The sequence below is a fragment of the Netta rufina genome (assembly GCF_964035555.1).
Source record: "Netta rufina genome assembly, chromosome: 1".
Classification (NCBI taxonomy): Eukaryota; Metazoa; Chordata; class Aves; order Anseriformes; family Anatidae; genus Netta; species Netta rufina.
Window position 1 is genome coordinate 91934714 of NC_140123.1, and position 27416 is coordinate 91962129.

At 41.7% G+C, this 27416-nt stretch overlaps 1 protein-coding gene across 4 annotated transcripts; it reads right to left on the bottom strand.

Moving 5' to 3' along the window:
* Positions 1-6503: 6503 nt before the first annotated feature.
* On the bottom strand, positions 6504-27383 carry RRP1B (ribosomal RNA processing 1B). Of its 4 annotated transcripts, none has more exons than XM_084295370.1 (17): positions 27151-27383; positions 24132-24214; positions 23160-23217; positions 22352-22437; positions 21238-21299; positions 20785-20838; positions 19153-19282; positions 17717-17781; positions 17000-17163; positions 16344-16435; positions 15447-15544; positions 15076-15095; positions 14124-14249; positions 12767-13518; positions 11421-11564; positions 10632-10698; positions 6504-9828 (listed from the first exon to the last, which is right to left on the bottom strand). In XM_084295370.1, exons 1-17 carry the CDS (start codon positions 27281-27283, stop codon positions 9638-9640), a joined length of 2325 nt encoding a protein of 774 aa, XP_084151496.1. In that variant the 5' UTR covers positions 27284-27383; the 3' UTR covers positions 6504-9637. The 4 variants fall into 4 exon arrangements, with proteins under 4 accessions (XP_084151496.1, XP_084151495.1, XP_084151498.1 ...); XM_084295369.1 differs by having other exon boundaries at positions 16344-16438; XM_084295372.1 differs by lacking the exon at positions 20785-20838.
* Positions 27384-27416: the final 33 nt, after the last annotated feature.

The window sequence follows — 27416 nt, forward strand, 5'->3', positions numbered from 1 at the left end:
TACCTAGCCTAAGGAGGAGGCCCCTTCCTCAGGAAAATGAGTACGTGTCACAGGAGACAGTAAAGCTGGGCTTCCACCTTCAATGTGCATTCTGCCATGCTATCCTCAAACCTGTTCTGTTTGGAAAAAAAAAAAACAACTCCCAGGTACTCCTCCAAATCTGGGGGTGAATAGGACTATTCAAAGAGCAAATAACCATTCAGTATGTGATAGGGGGCTTCACTAGAAGAAAAAGAAAAAAGTCTATGTTAGATCACATCTAGGCAAATAGAGAAGCAATCCTAGGCTACTATAGTTGCTGCTGTGGTACTGCTGGTATGGCACCTTCTCCAGCTCCTGACCTCGTCACTGGATTTTGCATGGCATTTTATGCATGGAGGTTTATTTTTTTCTTATTGTCGTTTGTTTGTTTGTGTTTCTTTACTTGCTTTAGGGTAACTCAACCTCTCAAACCAGTTCTCCTTTGTCAGAGCAGAATAGTGTCCAGAAACAATGAATTTTGAGTTAGATGATGATCATCATTTGATCAAGAGAGGATAGTCCAGAAGACAACAGCTTTTCAGCAAATGGCAATGTTCCACAAATGTTCCTTGTTCTTTCTATAGTCTCCTTCTACAACTCTCTCTTTCTCACATCTCCCCGCTTGTCTGCTTTGCCTGTCAATGCACGAAAAGCAAAACACCCTGTGGCAGACCTAGGGCAATACACATGAAAATTGGCCAGCCAACAGTGAAAGAAGATACAGATCTTTACCTACCCTTGTGGGCAGGCAGGACAAACACCTGTGTGGGCCATTTGTTGCACAGACTGCTGCCCTCTGATGTTTGTCTTGCTGTCCTCTGGAATTTCAGCTGTCAGTACATGAAGAAATTGTGAGACTACAGTGAATAACCAGTTTAACGTGAGTCAGCAGTATCAGCATTGCAGTGAAGGTAATCACCTTTCGGACTGCGCAAACAAAAATATAGTCCACAAAACACATGAAGTAATCCTTGCAGCGTATTCAGCATGGGTAGGGTCTGCTGTCAATTTTTATGTCCACAGAGGAGGTCATACCTCCACTATGCAAAGGATTATAGGATATAAGGATGACAGAGTATAATTGTGAGCTCCCTCATCAGAAGACCACCTGTATTTGATGCTAATTTTTGCTACTCAGTTGAACGCTTGCTAAGTCCGATTGCAAAGTACCAGTTTATGACTGGAACAGTAATAATAAAGTATTAGCAGCTTTTGCCTTAGGAGGGTACTGCTGTTCTTGTTTCAGACCAAATTTGCACTTGGCCTGTATTAAAGTTATTAACTTTGTCAGGAATTGTCAATAATGGCAGAAAAGGAGCCATTTTTGCAGCAAAGGAAAGCAGATGATTAAAAATTGATCTTGCCATCAAGCTTGTTCTGCAGGGGAGAATTAGAAAGGCCACGCCAAAGCGTTTCACAGGCAAGTGGGGCTGCTGCCTCTAGGACAAAAAGAGCACCTGTGCCGCTTTGCAGAAACCTCACATGAACTTGAACTGCAAACTTGGAGGGCTGACATGCTTTCAGCTTTGGTGAAAAAACGGCCTGCAGTTTAAATATTGGACTTGAATCCATATCGACTGCACCAGTGATTAGCACGCAGAGAATAGCACTCACAGTGCTCATTTCACCAGAATTGAGGGAAACAGTCCTGAGAGTGGGCAGTTAATGATGAAAGTAGTACTCGCAATTCTGTCCTCCAGATCCAGTCATGGAAACTACTCTCTTACTGCCTTTGCAGTTTTGCAGAATGAGGACCTAAATAATCCCTCCCATACCCCAGAATAGTCTCGCCTTGTAGCAATTGAAAAAAAAAAAAAAAAAAAAAGTAATTTTTTATATTAGGAGAGGACAGTATCAGAAGAGCAAGAATGGACTATCGATCCTCGTACACCTCTGATTCAACTCTTTTTTTTTCTCACAGACTTGCAGAAACTCCCTATATCCTGAGCATTTTCCCCAAAATATCTTCCCAACGGGGCCTGAGGGAGGAGATCATGAAATGTACCAGCCTCCAGCTGTCAGGCCCAGTCTGTCAATCCTCACGTGAGCTGTTTTGTGGACGGGAATGGGATAACACACCAGGGGCTGGGTGTCAAGATGAGAGAAGGGCCAGCAGTAACAACGTTCTCCTGAAGATGCTTAAACACAAGGTGAACACTGTTCAGCACCGTGTAGTATGGGACTCTTGATCCTCAACACGAGGATAATATTCCTGTTATAAACTAAGCAAGCCCACTTGGCTGTAATATTTCCTGCAGCAAACCTGAGCCCTGCTCTGGCAAGCAGCAAGGTGGGAGACACAAGCAGCTACGGTGCAATACAGCGGCAATAATAGCACTAGAGAAATGCAGACGCTGTTTTCATTTTGCTTTTCTTTCCTTTTTAAGGCACATGGGGAAAAAAGAGGGGAGGAAAAGGTGCTACTTCATTGCATTGAATGGTTTGATTTCACGGAGATTCCGGTATCTGGTTTTTAACATTTGACCTTGAAGAATGCTCGGTGCAGATTTTGGATCAGAGCTGCCACGTTACATGTGTTTTGTAACGCCTGCTAACAGCTGGAGCAGAACAAGGCCTTTCCGGCGTGCAGGAAGAAACCTCGCAGTCACGAACTGCCTCTCTCAGCAGCTTGTCCCGAGTGCGTGTGTGTGTGTGTCCTGCGTCAGATGCTGTCGTCGTGCAGCCGTGAGTCACTTGTTCAGACCCCACTGCTCCGGGAGAGCAGCTTGGCATCGCCCTGCTGCTTATTCCCCTTCCCCGGGGGAATGTGCACAGGGAGCAGTGGGAAGCCAGGCCACCGCTGCGCTCCCAGCAGAACAGATTTGCATTCGAGTTCAAGCTGCGGGGAGTACATGGTGTGTTGACTAATGCTGCCTCTGTTTCTAGTCCTGTTACCTGGGTAATGGCAATTTCACTTTGTTCTTTTCCTTCCAGCGGTTACAAAGAGACTTTCTACTTTAAATTAACCTTTAAAAGCCTGACGGGAATTCAGTAAGCTTGCAACCAAACTGCCTAGGTTTTCCATCTAGCATCAGCTCACTAGCAAGATAGTGATAACAGTAAATAGCAAAAAATAGTCAAATGAATACAAAGTACCTAAATAAGAAGGAATAAGACCAGAACCTAAGACTACAGACCATTGTACGAGCCATGCAGTTGTGTGCAAGCCACAGAACGTGGATTTAAGTTTCTGCCAAGGGAGAGCCAGAAAACACAACGCCGTTTTCGACTCATTTCAGACTCTTGGCTAAGTGAAAACAGGATGCTTCATACAAAGATTATTTATTCTGAGGGCCTTTCATCTTCCTAAATTTGGTACTTTAGGATGGGAGGAGAAAAAGACAGAACCTTTTATGTAAAAATTACCACCACCACATATTGAAAAACATCCAGCAAGATACTAGCAGGTTTCATAGCAAAGTTTTTTTTTCCCCTATGGCAGCCAGCATTAAATACACTAAACTAATACAGAAAAGATGGAAGATGAATGGGCAAAAACTGTAAGTTTTCATCTGGTCCTGAGAGATTCATGAGCTGCCTATCATCAGCAGCAAGGCTCCTTGGCAAACTGTCCATAGCTGGTTAGAAATAATCAGCAAAAATTAAATGCAAGCCCTAAACATGGCAGGAGTCAACTGCAAATTGCTGTGCCTGGCATTTGTATTGTTTTCCCTAGAACTGTGCTCTATTCACTTAAAAACTCGCCTGTTCCACCCAAGGAGCTCTTTCACTGTGCTCTGGAGTATGTGCATGTGGGGAGCGATAGGGTACTTTCTACTCTTGGCAGGCAGCAGTGGCGGAGTTCAAGCCCTCAGTGGCCAATTCTGCAGCCTGTCAACATCAAACAGCATTTTCTTCCCTTTTCCCTAAAGAAAAAAGAGTGGTTTTTCAAGGAAGAAACACTGGGCACTCTCTCCTTTCTGTCAGTCCACTTGGAGACAGCGCAGACCTCGTGAATGATTCCTGTTCTTCCTTTCAAAGGGATTAATGACAGGGTGAGACTTGGGGGCTTTCTTTCCAGAAACAAAATCACGCCGTGGCAATACTCCGCAGAGACGAGTACGCAGATTGGATTATACAGGCGTTTACAGTTTCAGCCTTCATTTTACTGCAAATATCTCCCAGATGTTTAGCATAGTGTTAAAGCCAATGAAAACGTGGCTCCAGCCTGGAACGAGATCTGCTCCCTACGTTAAGAGGCTGTGGGATTCATTTCCCCGTGGAGCTGAAGTCTTGGCACTTCCACGCTTCTCAACAGATCTGGATCAAAGAGGTAGGATTTAATCAGGGATTCTCTCCACATACGCAACGGGTTGTGAAGAGCAGAATGACCTCCGTGAGAGCTATTTGGGCATCATGTCCTTCTCTGAGCAGGATCACAGAGAATGGTCAAGACTGGAGTCCAACCAAGCCTTGATCAAGCTAATGCTTCAGCTACAGAAAGAAAAGCTAAAGAATTGAGTGCCTGGGAATCTTAGCGGGCTTAACAAAAAAAAGGAAGACTTCTCCCTTAAGATCTTGAACTCTAGTTTCAGTCTTTTTCCCTTCTAATGTTTTTGTTTTTTTTTTCCTGAGTTTGTGTGCATGCTTTTACATTGACCATTGCTTTCACCATCTGGTTAGCCCTGTGAGCCTCCCTGGAAGGTCAACCAGTGGAAGAAACAGTGACTAACTTCAACAACAAACATTGCAGGAATGCTAACAGGAGAGAGGGAGAGAGTTTCCAAGAGTGAAGAACTTACACATAGTGTAAAAAAAAAAAAAAAAAAAAAAAAAATTATAGTGAGCAGAATCCAAAACCTCCCAGGGCTTTATTTTTATTCTGCAAGACAAACATCTGAAGGAGAAATGTAAACAAGGCACAGCTTAGCCTAGGGACTATTACAGCGCGTTACGTGTTCTGTGTGGAACACTGTAAAATGCCCACAGCGAAGGCACTGGAGGGTTTTTGTTGTTGTTAGAAGCAGCTCTGACATTGGCTACTATCTGCTGGTGTTGAATCCAAAACGCTGTGTGGTAATTCAGAAAACCAGCATACAATCCCAAAGGAATGATGTCACCATTAAATGTTCTTCTCGGTTTAACTCTCCACGAGGAATCCACGCACAATTGACTTGTAGGAAGGATTTTAAGCCTGTTCTCATCTCCAGGAATAAGCATTCAAGACTTGTTACGTAGGAAGGGCTCACAAATCACACCATTAAAATACAAAAATGCTAAGGGAGTCGAGCTAGTATTAGAAAGGCAATATGGAGGTGCTAGAGACTGAAGTCTACTTCTCAGAAATAATATAAGCAGCACTACACAGCAGAGTCTGCTCTATGCTTTTCAAAGTCAATTTTTGTAAAATAATTTGATTTCCAAGATGAAATTAACTTAAACAGAGCTCTAAAACAGGTTTTTAAAATTTCTTAATTTTTTTTTTTTTAAACAAGTTTTCCCACAGGAAGGGTTGTTCCTATTGTTCTAGTTCTGTTGCAGACTATATTAATCTTCAAAGAGTCACTGTATTTCTCTTCAACTTGCATGGTGAGAATCAAATGTAAGATATACCTGTGTTACCTTGCAGAATATTGTGAGGACAGATGTTTTCTACCTTCCTGGAAACATCAGCCAGTCACTGGATCACTGAGATGCCAACCCAGGTCCAACCTGCTTGCACAGATTGCATAAAGAACTATGAGGACACAGCATCCTACAATGATCCCTTGAAGTGTATTCACATTAGGCAGTACAAGTTCCACTGTACTGCACTCCACCAAAGCGACTAAGATCCTACACAACATGAATCACAGAATCATCTAGGTTGGAAGAGACCTGAAGATCATTGAGTCCAACCTCTGACCTGACACTAAGCAGCCCTCCACTAAACCATATCACTGAGCTCTATGTCTAAACGTCTTTTAAAGACCTCCAGGGATGGTGACTCCACCACTTCCCTGGGCAGCCTGTTCCAGTGCCTCACAACCCTTTCAGTGAAGAAGTTCTTCCTAACATCCAACCTAAACCTCCCCTGGCACAACTTAAGCCCATTCCCCCTCGTCCTGTCACCAGGCACGTGGGAGAACAGGCCAACCCCCACCTCGCTACAGCCTCCTTTATGGAAACAGTTTTTAGGGTGCCCATCTCTTACCTACTTTGGTACCTGCACTGTTGTACCTTTGAAGTACACATTGCACCATATTATTGCTTCAGTTACCGATCTTAATTGCCAAGGACTGATAGTGTTGGAGCTACTTTGCTTCTTTTCAGCAATTGCTCAGCTGCTGCTGTCTTCTCTATGGTGCAATCCCAAAAGCCAGTAGCTCCAGGTGTATCCTATCACAGCCCTACACTACTTCGGACAGAGTCTTCATGGCTTTTGGTTACCTCATACAGCATACAACAAGAGAGAAAGCAGTGTGAACACAAGAAGTTCCTGCTTTCAAACAGGCCCCATATCTTACCCCCCACATTAACAAATTTACCCAAAACACAACATCCACAAGAAAAAAAAAATGATTTATTGAATGAGACTAAATGGTCTAATGCTCAGACACCAAACTTGCATTAACAATGCTGTTGCAGAGGTACATAAATGATGCACGGAACGTTTTAATGCATGTAATGAGTCTAAGCACAGGAAATACAAAAAAGGGCATTTGATGCCTTCCAAGTCACAAAGCTTTGATAGACTACAAAAGATCTTACATGCCCAACAACCCAAATATAGTTTCAACTTTTTACGTTACTGAATTTTGTGCTTTTGAGTTCTCTTGAAGCTATAAAGAGTTATAAACTATTTGAGCTTAAGAAATGCAAAAGCTGATCAGGTTTGTAACATAAAATGTAGATAACCATTATAAAATACTGTCTTTTAAAAGGTATGCCAGAAATGTATTTTAACTCATAGAGTGAATGGCAGCTGTAGAATCGGAATAACTCTGAAAAAACTATGAAGAGACATCAAACAGGTTAGATCAGTTTTTCTTTTACTTTTTTCCCCCCTATAAATGCACCTCACCTTACAGTGCCATTGTGTCTGTGCAGTGGGTATCCCAGGTGTTACATTTATCCATTTTTCTTTTCCTTTATTATTTTTTTTTTGTCTTCAGTGTTCATTATAATTTTCACTATGCAAATATTTTGGGTAAATTACTCAATTTAACCCAACAATACCAATGAAACTGAATCGACAGCGTTGGATTTTTGTTTGTGAAGTTGTCCTGAATGAAATTCTAGACACTGCTGAAGACAATACACACTCCACATGCATATGTACAAAACGTTGTATCAGCGTCATGGCACACCATTATGCATAAATCCCAACACACAACCACATCACTAAAATTTTAGCTAAAAAATTGACTGCCATTTCTGCCTGCTCCATTTAGTACCGTGGGCAACAGGGCATTTGGACAAGCAACAGGTTCCAAAGATTCAGAGCCAATTGAAAGAGATTTAGACAATCAGTTAAATACATTTCCATATTAGGTTATAAATAACAAACCAAATCCCAATGCAGCCCAATCCTTGATTTATCTATGCAAACCAGATCCACCTACTGATTGCTTGTGTCTCTATCCTAGGAGGAATATTGCATCTTCAAAATACTGCATTTACAGCCATGCACATACAAATTCTTTTATGCATATTCCACAGACGACTTCTCACCCACAGGACAAGATAAAGGTACAAACATACTTATTGTCTTGTCAGAAAATTCCATTATGCTAATAAACAATGACATTTTAAAGTAAGATCAACAATACTTGCTCGAACAGCAGATATCATCAATTTTATCAGATGTATTCTCCAGAGTTCTTTACTGATCTGTTAAACCAATAGAAACTTAAAAAAAAAAAAAAAAACAGTCCTTTATTTATATGAGAAAAGACAAGAGCAAAATGACTTTCTAACACTGATGGCAGTACCACGAATTTAGTGCAAGAAGCAGCATGGATCAGAATTGAGTAACCAGACCAACTAGCAATCTACAAGTACACAAGTATTTTGAAGGAATTCCAGGGGAACTATGAAAGAGTGGTTTCAACCCAGTTGCTTGTGGGGAGTAATCTGTCAGAGGACAATCAGTATCAAAGACTGTTAAAAAGTAGTATTTAAGTAAGCAAATACATTATGCCACAATGTTTAATTTTGCTGGCTGAAGCAGCCAGATGTTTATCAGTTTTAAGACAAAGTAATGATGCAGGCCTACTCCCTCTCTTAAAGGATCCTGGAAGCAGCTGGTGGGAAGTTTGATGAACAGCTAGCTTTGTTCTGGCACCAGGTCGTGCTTTGAAACTGAACTCTAATGTAGAGATCTGCTGCAAAGCCTTTTCTTTATTTGCATAAGCAAAACTTTCAATGAAAGATTGCAAATCTTTCAACCGTATCAGCAGTTCACTTCTGTTTGCTCTCCCCTTCCTCACAGTTCCCCCTCAAAATACATTCATAGACTCTCAGAGAAGTACACCTCATTCTGTACCAAAGAAGCAAAGAAAAAAAACAAAAATCAAAGCATGCACAGCAGTAGTAAGAAATTCCAAATAAAAACTTAATACAAGGAAATGCTGCAGAAAGAACTCCCTTCCGCTTCTACATCAAAGCCAAAACCAAACTGTTCGGGCTGTAGAGTTTCACCCTGTGTTGAGAGGCACCAAAAGTTTGAGAGATGCGTACCCTATAGCCAAGGATGCACTACGCTGATCTAGCTTTACTACAATCAGAAGTTCATTCACTGAATGAGATCTGAGCTCTGGTAAAATGTGGTGATGCCAGCTGCTAGAGAGGGAAATTAGGATCCTCGTGAGACCTTCAGGGAAGTCAGCACTGGGGACAGAGGGGTGGGAGGGAGACCACCTGGAGTCATATCAAGGATTTCTTTCATGTGAGAGCATTATTTTGGTTACAGTAGAGAGAAGAAGCCAGCTTACAATAAGACAAGTGTAAGTCAGCTTTGGCACTTGTGTTACTGAAAATAACATGGTGAGTGTTCTCAGCTCTACAGGCAGCCCACTGTGATTTGTATCAGTGATAACTCGAGCAGCCAGGCATTTATCATTCCAGGAGAAGCTTGCTCACTTGGGCAAAGCTAAGCAAGTCCAGCTGGTGTTAAGCAGAGACGTGAGGTAATCATTATTTCTAGAAGAATCGACAGATGAGAAGGTTGACACGGAAAAAATGATAGGGTAAAACTTGAAGTTACATTTAAAACTAATAGGGTTAAAAATCTGTGTCTTTTTCCTCTTTAAGCCCTATCCAGTGAGAGACAGTTTAACAGTATGAAGTGCAAGTTTTCTTTAACTGGCTCAAAAGTTTCCCAGAACAATCTAACCCTCAACTTTCCTTTACTAAATTCATGGGTCTCTTGGGAATTACATGGACAGAGACCAGACTTTTTCTAGACCACACCTGAGCAGAGATTGGATTTTGTTTCTTTTCGGTCAATAGAAAAAAAACAAATATTTCAAGATACAGCTGAAGTGGTGTCAAAATAGCAATGTCCCAGGTCACAACCAGAATCTTGTATATACAATTTATATTAACTTAAAAAAATAAACAAGTTCAAAATACCTCCAGAGAACGTTCTAGTTTAGCAAAATGTTCTGTACAAAAGTAGGCCACATCTGTTGGTTTAAAAGAAGTCCACAGCAGTTGATTTTTTCTTAGCTGGAACAGTAAAGGGTTTCTTCAGCTTCGGCTCTCCTGTTGGGGTACCTGCAGGTGACTTCAGCACTCCGTGACGGGGTTTCTGCTCGGGATTGAAAGCTACACGGGACAGTCCTTCTGGGCTCACCAAGATACTTTTGTCTGTCTTTTTAAATTCTGTCGAAAACCAAGCAAGCGGGTTAAAAGCAATGCAATTCCCAGGTCCAATCGATCAATTGTGGAACTGTCCAACCCTGGAAGTTCCTGGTTATCCCCTCCACTAGTAGATGTGCATTTCTGTTCTTTGTGCAGCTGTGTTATATTAACATAAATACATATACCAAACCCCTCTATTCTGCATTTGAACTTTGTCTATAGCACACGTCGGAGTAAAAAGAGTAGCTAAATGAATACACGGAAAAAATAAATGTCTTGCTCCATAGCACAAAAGTTTAACAGGGAAAACTGTCTGCTTACATGTGGGATCCAGAGCAGGGCTGATATTTATCTACTCATTACTATAATAAATCAGCAGCAAACAAAATAAAGTGAAGCTTTGCTATAATACAGCCTGAGCTCATCACATCAACTCCTTTGTTCTAATAAACAGCACTGAGCAATGAAGAACATGAAGTGCATCTGCTTCCTGAGAGGCACCCGGCGTAATGGGAGGCTCAGGAAGGAGAGCTCGTCACTGCTGCGCTGTTTTCAGTCTGCAAGGCTCCATCTGCCAGTCAGTCAAGTAGCACCCTAGATTCACCCAAGTCTAGCATTTTGGGAAGAACATCCTGAATTTCAGCGCCTCCTCTGGACAGGAACTTGAGGATGGTTTATAAACCAGTTCATGAACTGTCCACAAGTATGTAGACAAAAAGGGATGAAACCGTGAGAGAGAGGGAGGGAGGGTATGTGAATGTGGACAGCCTCCCCCTTCCTTGGCAACACGAGAGACTGTGGAGACACAAAGATGTATTACTCACCAGCAGTCATGTTTTTATTCAAGCCAAAGGTGACTTTTTTGGAGCCGGACGACTGCAGTTTATTCAGCTGGGAAGCAAAATAAAAAGACAGAAAATAAAGTAAGACTTCTGAGGCAACAGTATGAATTCTTCTACCTCCATCCCCTCCAATTCTCTACCACTGAGATACCGCCCTCTGCTACGACAGCACCGTTATTCCAGCTAAAAGCAAACATTGAACATGCAGAGAAGTGACATTCCCCCTAAGGTCCTCACATAATTCAATAACAAACAAGATTTTGTGTATTAAACACACTGGCTTCAATACTCCCATGCCTCAAAGTTCAAAGAAGACTTGAAAAGATGAATGTTAAAAAGGTTTAGAAAAGGAGGCAGTCTTACTGCCTCCAGCTTCTACCAGCTTACTGCTACCAGCTTCTGCAAGTGGGAAGAAACGGAGGCTCAGAGTCCCTTAGCACGACTGAAAGTCAGTTAATGCTTGCGTTTTCTTGTGAAACGAGCAGGTTCAGAATGACATCCTTTTAACAGAAAGGTATTTTTGAGGTTTGTGTGGAAGGAAGAAGAGACTTTAAAGATGCCTACAACTCATTTTCTGAAACTCTGGAGCCACGTGTGGCTCTGTCTGCAAGGAAATGCAACGGTATTTCTAGGTTTATCTGCTTGTGTCAGGAGATTAACACAGACTGGAAGAGACAGCATGAGTAAGGACGTACACGCACTTAGTTTGGGCGTGTGTTTTAGGAAGAAACCTGTGGCAAGACCTCGCTGCCATTTGTGAGATCACATTACCTGCATGGAGGCCCTGGTGGCAGAGATGGCGCTTTTGGCTTTCCTGAAGAATACCGGCTTTGGTGAAGTTGATTTTTCAAATTTTACAAAATCGCTTCCTGGTTTTGCCTTTTTCTTCAATGGTGCTAGGGCGGCGCTGCTTTCCTGGGAAGAGGGAAGGGAAAAAATCCTCTCAGCACAAAAGCACTGTAGCTAACTAGGCCCAGTTAAGTGCTGATGGTGTCTTTTATTTTTAAGCAAAATCTCTTCCATGGTACCTCTAAATGGAAGAGAGATTCAGCTAATGAACAAATTCATCTTTAGGCTGGGATGGAGACAAAAAAAAAAAGCAGACTATGACATCTGTGTACACTTAAGAAATCCAGCAAGCGTATGTTGTTACTGGTTTGATGCCTTCCCCTCCGATTCATAGTGAGTATTGCCATTTGCAGCAACCCTTCTCTCCAGCACAAGGCAATTCTCAGGACCTGCAATGGCAGTGCCACTAACAAAACAAAACGTACTGCTCCAGAGCCTTCCAGCCTGTTTGTTGTCTGTGAACTACTGTGAAAGTTTTTTTCTCCTCCTCCCTCTCACTATTTGAAGATTTTATTTTTATAAATATGTCACTCAATTTCTGGGTAAGAGACCAATATTACCTTACTAAAACTAGGAAATAAAACACCATTTCTCAAGCAATTAAAAAAAAATTGGCAAAGCCTGATTTCTTCCATATTTATCTTATTTAAGCTTCACTCTGCTCACTTAAAACCAGTACTTTCCTTCTCCTGACTCAACTTCCAAAATTACTTTCATGACCCCTCCCCACCCAAAACACACACACACAGCCTCATGGATTGAGCAAGAAACAGCAAGTTCTGTTGTTTCTTTGGAATTGCACATGGAAAAACTGGCCCACTGGTTTGTGTACTGACTGACCAGTCAGCCAGACAAGTGCTGCCACCCTTTTTGCATTCCCACCTTTTTGCCAAAATGTGCCTTTCGTAAGCGTGCTGTAAGCTCAACCACAGACCCAGTGCAAATGAATAAATAACCAGGAGAGGCAAAAAAAAACCAAACACAACCAAAGACCCACACTGAAATACTACAAACCTCAGCTACATGAGGTTTTCAGGCGAGTACCTAGCCCAGGCTTTAATACCATTGCATAAGAATATATAAGAATGTGGCAAGGGTGGGGATTTCTGGGAACCTGGTCCTTTTGGTAACAGTACATAATGACATCAGCACGCAAACTGCTCATCAAGTCCACACTCAGAAAGCTGAAGCCAGGCTTGAAAAGTAGCCTGGCAGTTTGCGAGGAAGGCTGGGGAGTGGGGTGGGGAGAGAGAGAGAGATCTACGTACCTCCTGTCTGCTTTTCTTGCACACAGTCTCCAGAACTCCATTGGCTTCAACAGAGTTTAGCACCTCTTTCACTTTTCTCTTCTTTTTCAGGGTTGCTGCTTTCTGGCTGGAGACCTTCATCCCTTCCAAACTAACCAGCTTTGCCTTTTTCTTCAATTTGACCTTCTTGGAGGGTACGGATTCAGAGTCTGCATCTCTTGACAGCATCCCAGGCAAGCTCTCCTTGTTGGACTTCAGGCCAGTCTGCTGCAAAAAGGCATCCCCATTGACCAGGACAGACTCTGCTTTTTGTTTCTTTTTCACAACCTTAGAAATGAGCGGCATGACAGACGGGCTCACATCCTCTGCCCCGTTGGCATTAGCAGGTCCATTCTGACACGCAGGCTTTGCAGGAACGTTCTGCACTTTCAGATTCGTTTTCTTTGACTGAGTCTTTTTACTCTGTTCCGTGTCAGTCTGACTGCTCTGCACAGAGGTGCTGTGCTTATCTCTGGTGTCAGTTACAACATTTTTGGTCTCGTTCACCTCATTTACTAGCAATTTCTTTTTCTTCCTTTCCTTGTTATTTTCTGACACGTCTCCCTGGTTAAACACAATAGATCCAGATGTTTCAGCTGTTCCCTCCTCACAGCTTCCATCAGCTTTTCCAGAATCAGCGCTTAGGCTGTCCCGCTTCTTCCTTTTTTTCCTCCTCTTCTGATGAGCTGAGGTCTCCTGTGCACTTGAAGCTTCTTGTTCATCCTTCCCTGAGTCTGCTCCAAGAGGAATACCACACAACACAGACGTGAAACACAAAGGAACTTAGAGCAACTTTAGTTATTCCCCCTGCAGGGCACCCCCAACAGGCACAGCATTTTCCTGCTACCAACCATCACTGAAGTTTTACTATTACAGCTAATCAAGGTTCAGTAATTTGGTGAAATATTTTTGGGTACAATTCAGCATTTGTCCTGTCAGTATAAACCATGATGCTAGAGACATTTGCATGTACTTCTTAGAAGTTCTTCACCTTTCCAGAACCTTCCCAAATTCCTGTATTTTAAGTCATTCGATTTCAAGATGACTGTCATATTTGTTTTCCTGCATTAAACAGAAGAGCTCCACGGAGTAATGCAAACAACTGCTTCCATTTCTGCCTTCGATCAAAACCAATGTGATTTTTGCCTAAAAATTTGTAATAAAATATCCACCTCTTTCAAAGAGACCTTAATTTCGCATTTAACCTTCTCTGCAATACAATACAGATCAGTGCACTCTGAAGAACAGGTTATGCCATCTTCAGAACAGCTCTGATACTTTGCCTAATCACACAAGTGATTACAGATAGCCTCTCTTCCAAAGGCTGATCTTGCCTTACCTTTTACTTTTTCCAAATTGTTTTTCTCCAAAGGTCTGACAGTTTTTTTCTTTCGCCGTCCCCTGCTGAATGTATCATCATCTTCATCTGTAGAAACTTCTTCAGGAAGATCGTCGGGGAAGATTCCTGTTGAGGATGAAGGATAAGGTACCTGAAAACTACTGGTATTCTTATGTCGCTGTGCATATACAGCATAACTCCCACAGAAGGAAAATCAACTCCCTGTTCCCCATTCAGGCCAAAAGAAAATCATACCAATGGTTCTTATTTAAGTAAAAAATAAATATTTATGGACAAAGCACAGGGCTGGCCAAACTGTGATGAGGATTTGGCCATTTCACCAAAAACATACAGTGTGTCTTAATGAGGTCAAAGGAAAAAAAAACAAAACACAACACTACAGTATCATAGAATGGAGTCTCTTAGGTTGGAAGACCTCCAATGTCATCAAGTGCAGTGCCAAGTCTACCACTAACCCATGTCCCTAAGCACCACATGTACACGTTTTCTGAATATCTCCAGGGATGGTGACTCAACCACTTCCCTGGGCAGCCTGTTCCAATCCCTCACAACCCCTTCAGTGAAAAAATTTCTCCTAGTATCCACCCTAAACCTCCCCTAGTGCAACCTGAGCCTATTTCCTCCCGTCCTTTCACTTGCTGCCTGGGAGAAGAGACGGACCCCTACACTGCTACAGCCTCCTTTGAGATAGTTGCTGAGACCAATAAGACCTCCCCTGAGCCCCCTTTTCTCTAGGCTAAATAACCCCATTTCCCTCAACTGCTCCTCCTACGACTTGATCTCCAGATGCTTCACCAGCTTCACTGCCCTTCTTTGGGCACGAAATCCTTGACATACACACTACAAAAAGACTTACAATACATATTGTATGGGGAACATTACATATCATTTAATGAAAAGAAACCATCTCTGTACGCTGCTCAGTCCTTACCTTCTGACAAGTCCTGGAACCTGGAGGTGAGGAGGGAGGGAGAGAAGGAAAACAAGAGTATTACTGATTTAGTACTAATGATAGCAACAGCAGCATAGTGTCACCATACTTTATGATACTTTTCTCAAAATAAGAACAACGTATTTTACACAGGAAAATACAAGTGCTCATTCCAGAAGAGATGTGCCTCGGAAACCCAAAACCTGGAAGTTTTCAGACAAGAGGAATTTAACACTTCTCCTGTACCATGTAACTTGTGTCATATACCATCTAATGTCATCTTGCAACACAATCCAATGTCATCTTGCAGTACAAAGCCACCCAGTGTAGATAAACAGCTGCAGCAGATGTGATATTTCAACAGAACTCACTTTTTGACCAGCCTGTACAGACGCTTTCTGTTACGTGCAGGTATATTTTTCTTGCTCGCCAATTCAAAGAGTTTGTCAGCAACAGCCTTATAATCAAACTGTTGGAGGAAAGTAAGAGACATTTTTTCTTAGTTGGCCTATCATGCAATGAAACTCACATTACTCAATAAAAACTAAAATTACCAACATTTCAAGTAGCAAACACATCCTTTAAACCCAAAGTAATTTTCTCTGTTGAAATTTACACCCCTTCTCACATGTACACTGCCTTTTACAGATGGTTGCTTCTTTAACAGAGCGGTTGAACTTTGTATCACTTCCCAAAACATTTCTAACCTTAATTCCTATTGATGAGAGAAGCCAACCAATTTCAAAACTCCCCAAAATATTTATATACCAGATTTAAAGTATGACACGTCCCAATCCTTGCTTCAAAGCCACAGCTGCGTGAAGAGGATCCAAACGCATTCATGCGGATATTTCAAAAACACTACACTGCACTGGAAGGTCTTGAAAACACAGACTGCAACATGTTACTGTTCCTCCTATGCATCCCATCACCCATTACTTTTGCTCTTACTGTCAATAAAACTTACGCTGACTGCTTGACCATTCATAGTGATTTGGCTTTTGCCAGACATTCCTGAACTCTTCAAACAGGAAAGGAAGAGCAGAAGGAATGGTAGAGGGGAAGAAGGAATCCATTAAACATGGATTTATTTTCTTATGAAGTACCCAGAGTACATTACATAAATACCAACGTACATTAAGGTAGGAGGGGATTAACATTTTTTAATATGTTTATCCAATTAACACCCTTTATTTCAGTACTTCTTGAAAAGGATCAAAAAAATAAAACAGGGAAAGTATTATTAACAAAGAAAGCAAGCAACAAACCTGAAGAACAGGCCCAATAGCATCATCAGCATTTTCATTAACATCCTCTGTTTTTTCAGAGCTCTGCGCTGATTTTTTTGAAAAGCATTTATCTGCTGCAATAAAAAAGGAATGAATATTAATGTTTAGTTTGTAAAAACAGACATGTCAAGCACAGCTCTCATATAGGTGCGTTTTTCTTCACAGTATCTCGGAAATCTGTACCGATTTAACTACTTTATGTCACCATTAATGCATTGCTTGTGTATTGCTTATCTGAGTGGTTCTGAATCATCTCTGTACCAAAGCATATCTGGATTCAAAACATTCCTGCTTGGCCTTTTCTTCCCTGTTCTAAACTTTAAGCCCTCACAGGAAGCCAAAACCACATCTTCAAAAAAAAGGTTCTGAATATCCAAGAGCCAAAAGCCAGACCAGATTATCTCCCACTGTTGTGGAAAGCTGATTCTTGTTTGGTTTAACAGAGACCACTCACGTTTGTGACGTGTTCTAGAGGAACCACTCTGTTTAAGCTCATCTGAGGGGATCAAATCACAATTACCCTTCCATCACCCTCTCAACATGTGCTTGAGTGGTTCAGAACAGAAATGTATTCCTAAGAAGCAGAATTTTTGTGATCCTAGTATTACCAAGGCCACTTAGAATTTTCTCCTCACCTTTGGTTTTAAGCACCTCATCATTTCCGTGTTCATCATCGTCAGACACGCCTTCCCCATCGCTGTCACTGCCCAGTTCTTTCATTAGGTCCTCAATGGCATAAGGGGACTGATCCACAATGACTTCAAGGATACCACCGGCTACAGCATGCATCACGCTATGACTGTATTAAAAGAGAGTAGAAATGAGAATGGGAAGGCAGAAGCATACAAACCCTACCTTCTCATGTTCAAAAAAAATGGAAATTTGGGGGACATAGGGAAAATGTGTAAGAAGGAAGAATGTAGAAGGGCATCTAGCTCTCCAGATAAGGAAAGTGAAGCTGGTACTTCCTAAACAGCAGGTCTTTAAATTGAAATAATCATAGGTGAGTAGGGTGTCCTGCCAATGTTCCCCTCTTAAATTTCACTGTGTTTATATACTGCTTTACACTACATTGCAGCAACAGAGAAATCTAACCAGATCAGCAGCGCTGTGCATATTAAAAACAAAACTAACCAACAGATTTATTTTTTTTATTAATAAATCCATAATGGTTATTTGTAACTTTGATAAACAGTTATCTTCAAACGACTGTATACACAGTAAAATATCTTTCTTTCTCTACATTCTGAAGTTACACTACGTTATCTTCTCTAACCCGTTTATTTGGATGCAGAGCATTGTTGCAGAATTTCTTAATTCTTAAGAAATACTTATCCTCGCATTAAACTTACTCCTTTGATTTGGCAACAAACTTGCAGAAAGGTTCAATGAACTTGAGATTCTGGTCTGCTGTGAGCTGTATGATTAGAAAAAAATAATTAGCACAGTAAATATTATACATGCACACTCAAATTCCTTCAATGTTTGGTGTGGCGGGAAATTATTTTTAAGAAATTATGTCAGTCTTTCAGCACACTAATTCCAACCAAGGGGAACATCCAGTGACTTTTTCTTACCACTGCTACCACTAACTTTCAGATACTCCCTGGAAGCATTGTAAAAATGCTAACTGCTTTGCAAACTTTAACTTTCTGAGTAGAGGAAGTATGATGAGGCTTCTTATTTCAGAAATGGAAAAGTGAGGCCAAGAAACCTTAAGTTGTTCGGTGCTCTTTCACACAGAAAGCCTGCGGCATAAACATGAGTAAGATCTGTGTTTCTCTTAACCTGACAGCCTCGACCAAAACACTGTCATTTAAAATACTACTAAAGACCCCTCCCTCAACTCAATTTATAAACCCTGCCTGTGATTTCAAGTAGTCTACAAGTCTAAGTCCCCACGGTCACTTGAAGTGGCTTAGCCATAGACTCAGAGAGAGTTCTATTACTAGGGAGCTGCAGACATTATTTATGCTCCAAGACCAGACGCTTTTCTTGTGGAGCCCTCTCTCTCACTCCACAATCTAGAGCAACAGAAGCTGCAGGCAGGATAGCTTGTGATACTGACTGCAAAAGGATACTAGTGGAAAACTACTGACACTTTCAGCCACTTCGTATGATTAGTATCAGATGCCATAAACAAGGAGAAAAATGAGCCTGAAACTAAGCATGAGGCAGCAAACAGCTTAGCCTTGTAGACTAACAGGAGAAACACTCGTAAGAGAAGTCAGTAACAACAGCTGCAGCAACAGGCTTTCAGCTGCTGCAAAACTCTACAGCATCTACCAAAATTAAGGGCACCTGAAACAAAAGCAGGCAGCAATCTACAGCAGAGAAAGACAGTTGTGATCAGCAAAACAACTCGATTTAGAGCGTAACTTGCTTACTGCACAGGTCGGACAGCAACAACAACAACAAAAAAAAACAGACCTTTGAAAGCTTATTTTCCTCCTCTATTTTGGTGTATTAGAGAATCAGCCAGGAACAGGCTTTCTGTCAGTCTTTGTGAAAGCAAGGACTAGCAAACATGCTTGTGCAAGGGAAAAGAATTTAAGTCCATTCTGTGAAACAAACAAATGAGAATGGTAAAACTCTTTGACTGCTATTTCCAACCTCAATTTGGAGAGGATATCAGTAGTCAGGAACCTGAGAGAAACTACTATATTACTACACTTTGTACTCTAACACTACTCGCTTTGTACACTAATACACAAAAACTGTGTTTCTTCTGAAGTGCTGAATGCCACAGTTGACATTAATCAGGAAGAAAATTAAGACATGTTCTAACCTCCTTTGCACCAACTTTAGCCAATTCTTGAAGATAGATGTCAATGAGATGGAACTTTATTCCGTTGGGAGTATTGCTGTCCGGGTCCATAACTTCTTTCATTAATAGCTGCAGTAATAGTTCTCTTAGACTACAAAAAAAAAAACAAAGGGAAAAAAAAGAAAGAGAGCAAGATATTCATATTCAATTGCTCAGATTCTGTTTGCTTTGAAAACAAACTCTAGCCATTCCCAGTTTTACCAGTTCTTAAGATGGCTGTTCAACAGCCGCAAGAAATAAATCCAGTGATGAATTTTCACATCTTGAAAACCCATTAAATAATTCATCCATAAATAGAACACCTTACATTCTAGAGTATTTTGTAGCATTACAATCCAGCACAGTTTGCTGCAGTGGAAATGATGTTTTTAAAATTCACACTTTAACACGGACTGAACTTTACTGTCCCACATGGTTGATGGATAGGATGAGGGCTTCTGCCATTTGAGCAGGGCATTCCTAAAGCCCCAGCTCACACATTTCATCCTTGATAGGCAACACCTACCACCCACTGTTTTACAAGACCATTTTCATTTTGGTGTGCACCCAACAGTTAAATTTTAACACTGATCCTTCTCAAACTCATTTCAGCTGTGCAGACTTTGCCTGCATGGAAGCATACTATCCACTGTCCCTTAGAGCAAAACATTTACACCAAAGAACAGCTTGCAGGCTGTCAGGTGTGAAATGTCATCATCCCAAGAGCTCAAGCCAGAAGTGATTGAGCTGTAAGGGCTGTGGCTCTGTTCAGTAAGTAACTTCTGGACTACCAACAAATGCTTCCCACTGCTGGAATCACATGGCTCAAAAAGACACGCTATCACACCAAGCTGGGGGAAGTGTCGATCTGCAGGAGGGCAGGAAGGCCCTGCAGAGGGACCTATACAGGATAGGTCGATGGGCAGAGGCCAAGGGGATGAGGTTCAACATGGCTAAGTGCTGGGTCCTGCACTCTGGCCACTACAACCCCATGCAGCACTAGATGCTTGGGGCAGAGTGGCTGGAAAGCTGTGCAGAGGAAGGCCAAAGGGGAAATGTGAATCTTGAGCCCCCTCACTCTGCGAGAGGAATTCATGATCTTCTCTTCCCACACTGCCTCCCCTCATGAAGAGGGACCTCCAGGCCATACTTCCAGTGAAGGTGGAAGAAGGCAGGCTAAGTAATGACACTTTGTCAGAGATCACTCCGGGTGACCACGTCTCTGCCATGGAAATGCGTGTGGGAAAGAGTACTGGCTTTGTCAAGCCTCCTCCAGTTCCTTCCTCCCACACTTTCTGTTGCTTTTTAAGGAGCACTTTTAGCTCTCCAACCTGTGGTCATTTACCCAATACCAAATTAAGATAAAACAGAGGGGATGACAGGTACTTCAGCGTTGCATTCCCTTCTGTTTCCATGATATCACACCTACATGCATCTGCATTCCAGAAAGCATGAGAGATAAAGGATAAACTTAAAGTGCTTGATGGCCTACAATTAAAAGACTTTAAAGCTCTTCATTGGTTTAAACGCATCTTAGAGATGCTCTAAACAGAGCAAGATGGCTGCAATTACTTGCCATTTGATAGGATATGGAAGAAATACAAACAAACTCACTGATGTAAACTGGCTCCCTGTTGTATACAATTCAGTAGTAACTTCCAGTTCAGCCTCATGAAAAGGCAAGTCACCATGATCAAACAGAGTGAAATAAAAAAAAAAGAAAAGACAGAGCTAGTGAGAAACATGCTACAACCAAGAATAAATTCCTTTTCTGTGCTTTCTGGGACGCTGACTCAGTCTAATCTCTCCAGAGATGATGTTCCACTGCTAACTCTTTTGGCTAAGTAAAAAAGATTCGGCAAACCCCATCATATATTTGGAGGTCTTGTATTTCAAGACTCCTTTATTTCTAAGCTATGTATCATAAGAGATCCAGAGAACCAACGTGCCTTAGTGCTAAGACTTCCTGACAGCGCCATCTGCAGAGAAAAAGGATCTATTAAATGTAGATAAGAAATAAATTGGGTAATTTCACTATGAAGAAATTACATTCAGAAGTCTGCCTACCTTTCATCCCAGCCGTTTCTTTTCAGCACTTCGAAAGATTGCCTCAAAATCAGACGGATTAGCTGCAAAGTACAAAATCTGTTACACGCGTTCATAAAGAGTTGGTGTGCTGTAATAGGAATAGATTTCTTTGCAAAGCTCTTCATAGTAGAAGATGAAAAGCTTCCTCCCCCAAACATTGACAGACTTGTCTATTATGTCAAGCTACAGATGGATGCTGTGAGGCTCCAAAGACAATAAACTATTCTCATATTGTGAGCCCAGCAAAATCAATGACTGTCTCTACCATACAGCTTTCTCCTGCTCCATCACCCTGATTTCTTCATTAAGTGCTGCCAAGTCTAAAAACCCACAACTTCAGCTGGAGGCAACAATAAAGACAGATTATAACAATAATCATTTAATTGACTGGAACCTTTCGCTAAGAGACAGCCACATGTAAACCAGCTACATTAAACTGGCTCAGAACACTTACTGAGTTACCTGCTTTCTGCTAACACTGAGCAAAAAAAAAATACAGCAGCAACTGTGCCTGCAATTAGCTTCTTTCAAATAAAAAGATTACCTTGATTTCATTCTCTACAAAGGCAGGTCTTTTAAGAGTGTTCTTTCACTGATTTTACTGTCTTTTAATATAGTGTTTCCTGTAGAAAGAACTGATAGCTGAACTTACTACAGTGGGTGCATTACTGATGGAAAGTCGGTGTTCTAGTGACAACTGCTTTTTTATATAGGGTCATAAAAGTCTTTGAATAGTGTGATCTAAATTATTGATGCTGATGCAGCGTCCACCTAGACAGTATTAATACGTAGTGAGGGCACTTATGCAAGGAAATAGCTTCCTCCCTAAGAAGCTTTTCCCAATGAAAATCCATGAGAAGTATTACTGTTATAAAGGAAGGCAAGCAAAAAAGCACTCATGGCATGACAAATAATTACTTTAAGATCTTGGACAGTGACTGAAAGCTTTTAGAACAAGTGTCTTGCAATGCATCACAAAGATAGTCACTTGTCTTCTCTTACAATATACATAAATGCACATACAAAGCTGTCTTCCAACACACCACCACCATTTCCACCAGAAAAGATCTACAAGTGAGCTAATTAGTATTACCATATAATACTTATCAAGACGCAGATTGTCTATCCCATTCCATTCACGGCTCATAGTTTGCCAAAATGTCTGAATGAACAAGTGTCCTGTAAGAAAATAAGAAAAAAAAATTCATCAGCACATCTGGCACAAGAGTTTCTTTCACTAACCTAAACATCTCAAGGAGTCACTTCAACATGAGGAAGAGATGATTTTTTTTCCTGGGGATTTGCCCAAGGATTGGGATAGAGCTAAGGGAAGACCTGTTTGAGATGAGTACAAGGACAAGTTGATTAAACTTCAGAAAAACACCAGAAAAGGCACACAGCTGCTTTTAAAGGTGAGTGCAGCTACGGGGAGAATTATAATAAAAGAAAATTCCTGAGCTTTGTATATGTACGTTTTATGTTATATATGCAAAAGTTAGAGCAAAACACCCATTCTGCACTCATGTCTACCCGTGCTAGTTTTGGCATTGACCAAGCACTGTATTTCACGTGCAGTTTGTACACTTCACATCTCATGAAACAAGGTTGGTAACGTACGATATACCCAGAACAAGTAGCTGCAGAATGGCAAAGTAAGGGGACAAGTTTGCTTCGCCTGTGAAATCTCTCCTTTATTGCACTGGAGGTACAATCCTTCCCCTGCAACAACCAGAAACAAACTGCATCTGATTCAGGGCATAGATGCTTCCCTTAATGCAATCACACATTCCAGATGGACAACAAACAAAGGAAAAAACAAGAAACCACCCGTATCTTGCTGTCTCTATTCTGGGACTGTGATAGTGGGCTTAAAATGAGTCAGATAACGAAATAGTACTTACGAGCCTCTGTATTCTGAATCACATGGATAAGCTGTGCAATGTTATTTGCAAGTTCTTCCTAGAAGTACATAAATACAGTTAGTAGGGCATGTTTCAGAGCTTGGTCTCCTCACTACACATTCAACCAGAAAATAGCAAGTATGAATAGAAAAAAACATCCCTCAAAATTAAGAAATATTCTCTTAGCAGCTGCTTTAGCACCATTGCTGTCCTTCCACTGGATTTAGGTCCATTTTAAGAAAAGAATCGAGGCTATCAAACCCTGTTCATTTATCAGGTCTCTGCACAAGTCATCCTTTTGGTAGCAGACAAAACTAAATTGGGAGGTGAATAATCCAGTGGATTTGAATTAACAAATGCTATGAAATCCCAGGGGTACTGTTTTAATGTAGGTTAATTGTAGGTGGAGAACTCTGTACTACTTATGAGATAAACCTTGTTCAGGGAAAGAGACAACTGATTTGAAAACTGGTTAAGTGAGGTAATCAAGGCTCAGTAGTTCGAAACTGTTATCTTTTGAAAGCAGGTAGACGAAGTGGAGGAGGAAGCAAAAACTGTAGTGGAGGAAGTGCCCATGCCACCAAACTCTTCATAATAACAAAAGAAAAGGAAGTTTGAAAGTTTTGAACTAGACTTACTGAAGGTTACATGTACATTGAAGTTACAGTTACGGGCAACCTGCTGCTACTGCTGTAGTCCCACCAAATCCATGCACTTCATAACTACGTGTATTTCATTTGGAAGGAAAACAGCTACACCTGCCTTGGAAAGGGTGATTGCAAGCACCACACCATTTAGGCTTCTGTTCATGTGATGAGCATCACAGAATTGGTCACCTCTCCTGCACACACCACATATGAACAGTAGGGAAAGAAAGAGAAGCGTGCAAGACGCACCACGGCCATTTTCACTATTGTAAATTAGTATGTTTTAGGAGACCCACTCAGGCAAACATAAAAGCAGTTACTATACCTGTAGCAGAGGTTTATCCTGCATCCACATGCAATAGAACAGCCCCTTCCATATTTTTAGCAGTTCATCCTGGCTGAAGCCACCTGTGGAATACAAGAAGATTGAATGAAAATGAAAAATCCACCAAATTTCCATCCATGTGCTTTCAAGCAGTAGTCTCTCTTCCCTGCTCTCCTTCACTTTTGTTATATTTTCTTAGCCAAATGTTGATTCCCACCGTAAGCAGACTAACTGGAAGGCCACTCGGCATAGTTTAGTCATTCCATGACTTTAGGCTTCTATCTTGTGCCAAAGTAACAAAGATTTCAAAGAAATCATAGATGAGATGTGGCTTCATTAGATAGTGTATGCTTCTGACAGTCAACAAATTTGCCTCTACATTAAGATGCATAATCAAAGAGCCTGAGCAACTGTAATGAAAATCTTTCCATTGCATTTAGTCCTGATGGTACGGTATCACCTGAATTTTAACAGCAAAGATTATTTTCACTACAAACAGTGTAAGAATTCACATTGCAGCCAAAAGCACACATTACAGACAGAAAGTACTACCTGGAAAGAATGCTTTAAAAACCAATTAGAGATCTCAAGTACATTTGCAAGAATTTTAACAGCATACAAAGTAGCTGCAAAAACCTACCAGAGCTATTTTCAAGCTACAGCCTGTTGTTAGATCCAAACTGAGCATGTTCTCCTGGAAACAAGTCATCTGAAAGCAGTCATCACTACTGCACCACTCTTTACTCAGACAAAAAACTGTAAACATCTTAGTTAAATCATCTACAGTCACGCTTAGTTAAAAAGAAAGGAAGTAGAGGTGGGGGAAGGTATATGTAAAATACATGCGGAGGAAGCAGTATGCCTACTAGTATTAATTAAAAGTTTAACTTGGATTTGTCAGTGATGTTAAGATTAAACATGATACCATTTGATTCACTGATTTAATATTCACTTTTTTTTTTTTTTTAACAGATCCATATGCTACATATGTAGCAGTAAGAAGCATTAACTCTACAGAGGCATTAGATATTAGGCAGGGACGTCAGCTTCTATCTATAAAGATGGCCCAAGAGACTTTGTCTCAGGAACATGGGCTTCCCACAGGGTTGCTTTTCAGACACTGTGGGCTTTTAAAAGTGTCCTAGGCGGCCCTTTGTCATCTTGACAAAGCACCCTGACCAAATTGGTCCAGAGCATGTTCCTTTTCCCAGTCACTCAAAAAGTACTTTTTAAGACTGTTTTTTTTTTTTTAATTTTATTTTTCCATTTTGCGAGCCCTGCCGTCACCATCCACTGCTGGCAAAAAAATCATTCTGACAAGGTTATTTTAAAATCTCAGCCTAAATGCAGTGGGCAAAACTGAAGGCCTTCTTTACCTAAAAGGTACCTTGAGAAAGTTTGGCCTTCATGTCTGGACTATAACTCTGTCCCTATGTACAGTGTGGGGAGCTTGTAATCACCCATAAGTGACCACTGAAGACATGCTACTTTAATGAAAGTCTTGCTAGCATTTCTGTTTGGGAGTTATTCTGGTTTGACAGTGCTAGTTAAAATTGTTGATTTATCGTAGATAATCTCAACAAGCTTATTTCAGTGGGAATGGTATACTTACAAATCCTTTACAGAACTGGGCTCAAGTAAACACAGCCAGCACTTAAACACACCTCACAATCTTTCCTCCTTTAACACATTTACCCTTACTATTCTTTCACCAATTCATTTACTAATTTCTCTATACAAGATATTAGACGATACCAGCAAATGTGACCCTCCAATCCAGCACACCTTTCCTCTTTCAAGGCATGGACTTGGAGAATGAATTAACATGAAAAAAAAAAATTAAAATGAACACTTCTGAGGAATAACATGCTCATCCAAGCTCAACTGCAAACACATAAGGACTTCAGCTGTTCTGTACCTTCTCCAGAAGGTAACTTCTTTAAAATCAAGTAAGGAAGGCTCTGTCTCTTCAAAGCTTCCCCAGCATGGCCTAGCATGGGCCATACTGAACAGTCCTCGGCTTGTGTTCTGTCTACCTGTGAAGGATCTGACTGGAGCGAACATAGCTGGAACTCTACCCCCTCTTTGAGAAGTCAGCAAGTTCTCGATTGTTGGAGTTGAAGTGTCTTGCTGGGTTACCTGACATGACCCTCATCTCTGGCAGAACCCTGCCTGGATATAAACCCGCTCATTAATAACTTAAATCTCTCTTCAACATAATACTTTCTCTGCAAGTCTGAAAAAGTTAACTTAAATTTTGATATTACCGGCCTACACAGCACCTCAGAGCAAGTCAATCTAAGAGCACTGGAAATTAAGTCACCCTGGTTCCCCAGTTGTTTGCCTTTCACGGCACGTTAACCTTAACATGCAAAAGGCTGACACTCCAACTCATGGTTTCCCCGTGTTAGTTTCCTAATATTTTAAGGCATTAGCCAAATATGCAACCTCTTCCCTCAGGGTGCTCCTCTCCACCTAGCCAAACACACACTCAAGAGGAATTTGTGCTTTGTGGTAAGATGTGCAGAGAAGTATGAAATACAGAGATGTCATATCCAGCATAGGATGTCTCCAGAGCTAAAAACAGATGGAAGCTTTGGAAATATGTAGGGGGGAATACCCATGTACACGGGCTTGCTCATACTAATCCCTAGGCATCCTGTAGGTCTATGGTGACTGCCAGAAATGGGATGAGCTGCTGGCCTAGCCCAGTAAGGCTGCTCTTACGTGCTCCTCTCTCTGTTAAATACGGCTGATAGCTCAAATATTACTGGGAAAGGGAAGAAATAGCACGTTCCTCAGCGTCTCTGCAAGGATTTAGATTGAAGTGAGCCTTCCAGCTGAGCTCTTGGTGTCTAGACAGGTCCGGGCAGCCACGCGGGGCTCCACGTGGGCCAGCAGACCCCTAAATTAATAAATACGTAAATTAAAAAAGAATAAAAGGGGAGAAAAAAAATAATAAAACACAACCCCAAGCCCGCACAAGCGAGCCGAGCCCCCCCTTCCTCCCCCCCAGTACCGTCGGGGCGCTGCGTGCGGCCGCTGATGTATCCCCGCAGCTTCTTGACGGCGCGGTCGCGGATGCGCTTCTCGTTGGCGGCCAGGCGCTGCGCGAACTGCACCTCGGGCGCCGGCACGGCGGCGGGAGCCATGGCTCAGCCCGGCCCTGCACAGCCCGGCTCGGCTCGGCTCTGCCCGCACGCTGCCAGCCGCGCGGTGCCGGCCCGGCCCTGCACAGCACGGCCCTGCCTGTCCCGGCGCTTCGCTCTGGCGTCATCGCGCTGC